The 6,992-nt window shown below is 35.9% G+C and overlaps 1 protein-coding gene across 1 annotated transcript; it reads right to left on the reverse strand.

Annotated features, from left to right (window-relative positions):
- Window positions 1-1,590: 1,590 nt before the first annotated feature.
- LOC149535727 (3-ketoacyl-CoA synthase 1-like) lies at window positions 1,591-6,757 on the reverse strand. Its single transcript, XM_089804678.1, has 2 exons — window positions 5,382-6,757; window positions 1,591-2,355 (listed from the first exon to the last, which is right to left on the reverse strand). Exons 1-2 carry the CDS (start codon window positions 6,380-6,382, stop codon window positions 1,971-1,973), a joined length of 1,386 nt encoding a protein of 461 aa, XP_089660804.1. The 5' UTR covers window positions 6,383-6,757; the 3' UTR covers window positions 1,591-1,970.
- Between the last annotated feature and the right edge of the window lie 235 nt (window positions 6,758-6,992).

Raw genomic sequence — 6,992 nt, forward strand, 5'->3', positions numbered from 1 at the left:
TGACATACATTATGAAATGTGGAATTATAGTTGATGCCTTGGATAAATTCGATCAAGAGTTGTCGCATGAAATTTCAAAGATGTTGCTAGTAGAAATGTATAGAAAATGCAAAGAATAATGATAATGTCATCTTGAAGACTAGTATGATTCACAAATAATGCTCACCAAAGTGGGGTTCTGGTATGATAGATGGATTTACAAAAGAATTCAAGATTTGCAAGATAACTTGGTTGCAAAGGCTCGAGTGGATATACTCTATATAAAGCACAAATAGCATTCCAATAGATTGCTATTACAAATCCATACCATGAATCATTTAATGGAAGTGAGGAGAATATTAATTTTGGTAAAAATCATATGGTAGAGATCACATGAAGCATCAACATCAAATAACTCACCAAAATCAATTATTCAACCTTCTAAAGACATGTTTCGAGTTAGACATTGCAATTAGTGACCTAGGTCATTCAAGGTTAGTTTCATGAAGGTTAATTAACCTCTCCCAAATCATGTAATTGGGAGGTAATTATTAACCATAGAGGGATAGTTCTTAACCTCAAGTCTATATAAGGGATCATTTTGGCTTTATAAATAACTTTTTGAACTTTAGAATTTGGGAACATTTATGTTAGAATTTTGATGATAAGACAATTTTTTGGAAAGTGTGAACAGATTTTGTTTTTGTAATTGAAAATTTATTTTATGTTGTTGGTGCAAGAAATTAAAAGAAAATTTAGTTGAGTTTTTTTTTTTAATATTTGAATTGTTGAAGCATAAAATTGTTGATTCTCTTTGCAATGAATGTTTTCATGGTATTGTGCAAGTGTTCATGAATCGTGAATCAGCATGGTGATAAGGTACATCTTCAAGCATAGTTCTTGATCATCTTTACTATCAAATTACATTAATCTTAAAAAGTTTCAAAGTTGTTCGCTGCATTCATCCTCAATAGCTTTCTCTCTAACCTTTGAGTTTGAATACATCTTTATATTGAAAAATCAGAACTTTTATTATACGAGTGAGCTACCCCTCTCAAACACAATGGAAAACCGCATATCAAGGGCCTATCCAACTATTGGACAAACTGATTTGCTACACATTCCATTGGACCAAATCATATTATTTTTAAGTGACAATTCTGTTTACCAACACCCCTTTAGGATAGATATCTCATTTAATAGCCCATTACCCATTATATAGATAATAAATAGACTTGCCAGCATGCACCAATTGCTAGATATGTACTATTGCTGCTCAAGTAAACATTTAATATAGGGCAACTTTCTAGGAAGATAACTTGTACCGACTTTTAGACTTGTCATAAAGCCAGCCGATTTGTAATCTTCAACTTAGAATACAATGGTTACCAAATTTAGAGTCTATACTATTTCTTAGTTTACTTAGCCACCGATTTCTATTTTTTTACTGGATACGATGTTTACCAACTTTAGAGTACAAGTATTTCTTAGTTTACTTTAGTTTGGGATTTCCATACATCCCAAAAACCATGTACCATTTTCAGCATCTCAGCACGTCACAGAAGGGTGTCAGCTAGTACCAGTACACATCACAATTTGAAACACACTCTCTTCCAGATAAAGCTTGTCTCCCCGTATATTAACAATGCTGATGTTTTTATTAGAATTTTATGTCTGTAATACCAAGATCAATCAAAATCATAATATAAATAACCTATAAAGATCCCTGTAGGACATGGTACCTGGCCGCTACCAAGTTCTGCAGAACATCATCATTGAAATCTTCATTTCCTAAGAGGCGGTCAATATAAACTAGTCAAATATTGATACCTTATCAATGATTTCTGCTTATCTCGTAATGCAAATGGAATTCTAGAAACAGATAAATATACAGTACCAGACTTGCTTCTAGGATGTGCGGTGAAAGAAACAAACAGGATCATCACTTAACACTGTTGCTTAAATGATTGTAAACTACAAACCAACCCCACTTAACTCTGCTTAGAAAAGAGATTAAAGCGCTGCTTGTACTCCAGCTCAAAAGGGTTCCGAGTAGTGCAAGGATAATCATCTATGCAATCACTCCACACATTGTATTCGCATGGATCAGGCTTTTTAAGCACCTTCCACACAGCTGTATTACACTTAAAGCCTGAGCCCAACGCTATCTGCCACACCCTGTCCCCTTTCTTCACCCTCTTTTTGGCCTCCATGTATGCCAACTCGTACCACAAACCACTGGAAGAAGTGTTGCCAAACCTGTGCAGTGTCATGTGAGCAGGCTCTACGTCATAATCGGTGAGCTTCAGGCTTTTTCCAATGCCATTTATCACTGCCCGGCCACCCGGATGGATGCAGAAGTGCTCAAATGCCAGCCTAGAGGAGAAAAGAATATTAGTGATTGGATTATTTAACGATGAATCACTAAATTACTATGATAAACTGTAAAGCAGAAAAGAAAAGGCTATAGATGCCAATCGATGCATAAGTTATCCATATTTTATGGTGTAAGCTGATAGCCCATTTGGGTTAACCTGAACACACCACTGATGTGAAACAGCAAGGTTATGTTCCACATCAAGGTTATGCTCAACCCCATAACTCCACATCAAGGAGAAACAAGTATCAGTATTCCATTCATGATGTAGTGATTGACTTAATAAATGATGACACTATCACATAAATTATTATGTAAACTGTAAAGCAGAAAAGAAAAGGCTTAAGATGCCCATCATTTCACAACTTTTCCATAAGTTATGGTGTAAGTTGGATTGCCCATTTAGATTAACTTGAATACATCCTGATATGGACCAGTCATAACTTATATGCATCAAATCTAAATCTAAGGTAGGATAAGTTACAATCTAATAACTTATATGCAGCAAATCTAAATCTAAGGTAGGATAAGTTACAATCTATTAGAATTGCAATTGGCAATTTTAAGGTACAGCAACACCTAGTAGAATTATTTAAAAGTTTCCAGTTTTTTTCAAAAATTTTACGACTAAGTATTTGAAACAATTAAAAAATTTACAAGTTGTGAAAGAATTTTAAAAAGTATGTTAGTCACAAGCTTTGGGGGGATTTTTTTCTAAAATCCTTTTACCACAAATTTTGAGAGAGAACTATGGGAAAAACAAATTATTTTTAAGATGTTGGACTGTTTAAGTTTTTTAATTTATGATGTTAGCTTGCACTACTATAATTTTTTAATTAGATTAATTGTACCACCAACCATACTACCAACAATTTTTTTAAAACTTCTCATTTAATAATATTAAATACTATAAAACTGGGTTTCAAAAATAAGTCACTATACCACCATCCATCATAACATCAATTTTCATACACCTTCTCATTTTAAAATATTAAAAAAACTATAAAAATTGAGACCTGTCTAATTATATAATTAGACAAAATCATTTGATGGATTTTCATACACCTTCTCATTTTAAAATATTAAAAAAACTATAAAAATTGAGACCTGTCTAATTATATAATTAGACAAAATCATTTGATGGATCAATATTAACTTGCAATATTATAATTTTTAAATAAATTATTACATCACCAACTATAATAACAATCTCCTTAATACTTCTATTTAATAATAAGTCCATTTCTTAATAATCACTAGACCATGGACCATCATACCACTAATCTCCTTACACGTTCCCATTTAATAATATTATTACAAATGCTATAAAAGACGAATGTTATAGATTATAGGTTGCAATATTATAATTTTTAAATGCGTCATAACACCAACAACAGTAATACCACAAAACCATTTAAAAGGACCATAGCTTTAACACATCGACAAGAAAATTGGGCTCCAAAGCCTAGTTCATAATTTAGATGGATGGTACTGCAGCAGTCATTTTGATGAACAGTACTGCAGCAGCTTCCCACTGATTTCTGAAAGATGACAGGAATTGACTTTTTCAAAATCTGGATTTGAAAATTTTTGTGCTTGTTTCAAAATTGGCAAAATGGAATTAACATTTGGGACTTCTAATTTTGCCTCAAAACCAAGTTTTCCGACTTCCTACTAGCAAGGAGGAATTGAAAATCAAAACCTGATTATGTTTTTTAAGGAGTGTAAAAACACTAGATTGGACTACTTTTTAAAATTTGCCTTCAACTACAAGCTTTTGCATACAAATGTGTCTTCACATGCCTATTCCGAGTTAAGGTGAAACTAAAATCCAAAAAATCAGAATGAAGATTTGCAAAACCTTGATTTGTCTAAACCAAGGTTTGTAGAAATCCCAATTTTTTAAATTCCACGAACCAAACACGGACCCAATGCTTTACTACTTTTTTACACGGTAGTGATTTTGTTTTGACTAGAGTCTTTAAGTCGTGTACACAGCTTATGTCAGTGTAACTATAACTCCTTTCTAATATTTATTATAACCTACCATTTTAAAATAATAAGACTACTTATGAATGAGGTGACTAGCCACCTTCTAAAAAGGGACAGAACAGGCTATCTCCAGACAAAATATACTACAGACAAACCCAAGTCAAATTTTATTTTAGATTCACAAAAATGCAGTGAAGTGATTTTTTTCCAATTTTTTTTTTGTTTTCAAATTAAGTTAAGGTTTCCCATCGAAATCAATCATAAGCATCTTAGAAGCTAAGATATAAAACTGTTTGGTCTTTAAGCAGAAAGAGGACAGGACAGGTCTATCTTCTAAGCAGAGATGATTTGTTTCAACTCAAGCGAGAACAGATATATTCCCATGGAATATAAAAATCGAGGCAGAGCAGATCTTTTCCCGTGGACTATAAAAAGAGAGGCAGAGCAAATAAGAGGAACCAGGATAATTCGACCTTCTACGCAGAGATGATTTATTTCAACTTTAGGGTGAGCAGATTCTTTCCCATGGAATTAAAAGAGAGGCAGAACAAGTAAACATAACTCATTAGTAATATTTCGGCAACTGAATCATTCACGAACAATAGAGGAGAGGATCAACGGCAGAGATTAATGGCAAAAGAAGATTCTTTCAGCAATGGAAGAGGAAAACTCGGGCAGAATAATAACGATGAACAACAATAGCAACTAATTTCAGTCATAGAAGAGAAGAAATTAGACAGAACAAGTGAAAACGGATGAGCAACACATCGACTGGGGGCCTTGAACGTTTAGGGGCTTCACTACAAGAGTCCTTCCAAATTGACATTGAATTAGGAAGCTGTGTGTTATACAAAGGAAATGACACCGTTAAAGAAGAGCATAGACCCATAAACTGAAAAGCCTACCAAGAGAGCACAGATGCCTAATTCTGAATTGTCAAGGCCTTTCATGACATTAGCATCTTTAATAAACCATCTACCCCTTGCCCATCTCAAATCCTAGCTATCCAGGAAGATTAATAAAAATCACTTACCTGAAATTGGGCACATAGGGCTTCACAGAAGCTTTGAGCAGTTTGATGCACAGCAGGTTGTAAACAAAATACAGCTGTTCTGAAATGGGTAGAACCTTGGAAGCCAGGGAGGTTATATTGTTCTTGAGAGCAATGCCTGCCGCCTCAATCAAATAAGTACTGAGAGACACCCCCATGACATCCTCATCATCTTCTCTCTGCACAATGCTATCGTAGGCCTGATCATTCTGCCCCAGATGGGTTCTGACCAGATGCACAAGCTCCATCTTAGCCCTGCCTCTATCCACCGCCTTATTGGACAGCAGGAGACTCGAACCCCCGACCCGAAACAAACAATTGGACATCATCATAGACTTGTCATTACCCTCGTAACGATTCATGGTCAAATTCTCGGTGCTCACAAGAACAGCATAGGAATTCCTGTGCACTCCAAGCAAATCCCTAGCCAAACCCAGGGCAATAACCCCAGCGCTACAGCCCATTCCAGAAATGTTGTAAGTTTTCACATCTTCCCGCATGCGGTAACGATTCACAATCCAAGCAGAAAGCGAAGGAACGGGGGCAAAACAGCAGACATTAACAATCAGTATATCAACGTCACAGGGTCGAATCTTACTATTATCAAAAAGCTTGTTGAGAGTCGCCGCAAATGCCTCTTGCATCTCAAGCCATCCTTCGCTCATACTCGACACCACATTTTCTTGGAAAAAGGAATTGGGCGCATAGGTATGCTGCCCTAGGCCGGATTTTATATGAACATTCACCTGAAACCGCAACGACTCAGGCGGCGGCTCGCTCTTGCAAATAACATATTCAGAAACTTCGGTGTTGAGCATTCTTTCATCCGGAGGCTTGTAGCAGGTGTATGCTACCAGATAACAGCGATTTCCCCTCCATTTTCTCAATAACAGAGCAACTACATAACAAATTAAGAGCACACAAAGCGCTGCAGATAGAAAAAAAGACGTAAGACGAAAACCCAATTGAAGCCCTTGTTCCATCTTGCTCAATCTCTTCTGGGTTTTGCGAAATTTGAATTTCTCTGCCCATGGCTGATCGCCATTTATATGGTAGCAAATATTGGATGTGGTGGACAGCAGTGTGCCACGTTATCTATTATGTTTCTTTCTTGTGATGACAGTTCGGCAGAAAATTAATTGGGTGATTTATTTCGTTGGAGTTATAGATGGTGTGCGCGTGTTCGACAGTTCAAACCTTCCGACCTCATTCAGAGTTTCACACTGCAGATCTATGGAAACTGGTTACTCTGGTAAAGAAATAATGAATAGCCAGCATTTGCTTTGAATGCAGGACCAACTCCTACATAGCATTTGCTTTGAATGCAGGACCAACTCTGTCATGATTTTTCTCCGGCCGCTGCATTAAATTCGAAAGAGAAGGACTAATGGTTCTTGAGGGATTCTTTAATGGGTCCCCCGTATTCTTTAAGAACTAAGCTGGGGGTCACATTGATGGGGAATCCTGTTGTTAGGCTTTCCCTGGGTCGGTGCTCTGCACTCTCAATTTTTTAAAGCAGATGCTGAAAATGAGAAAGTTGTTCAAATTTTAATGATTTTTCAACTACATGGGCACAATAAGTACTTTTCTAAA

The sequence above is a fragment of the Cupressus sempervirens genome, chromosome 10, assembly GCF_028749045.1.
Source record: "Cupressus sempervirens isolate cs-2001-9-10 chromosome 10, ASM2874904v1, whole genome shotgun sequence".
In the NCBI taxonomy this organism is placed as follows: Eukaryota; Viridiplantae; Streptophyta; class Pinopsida; order Cupressales; family Cupressaceae; genus Cupressus; species Cupressus sempervirens.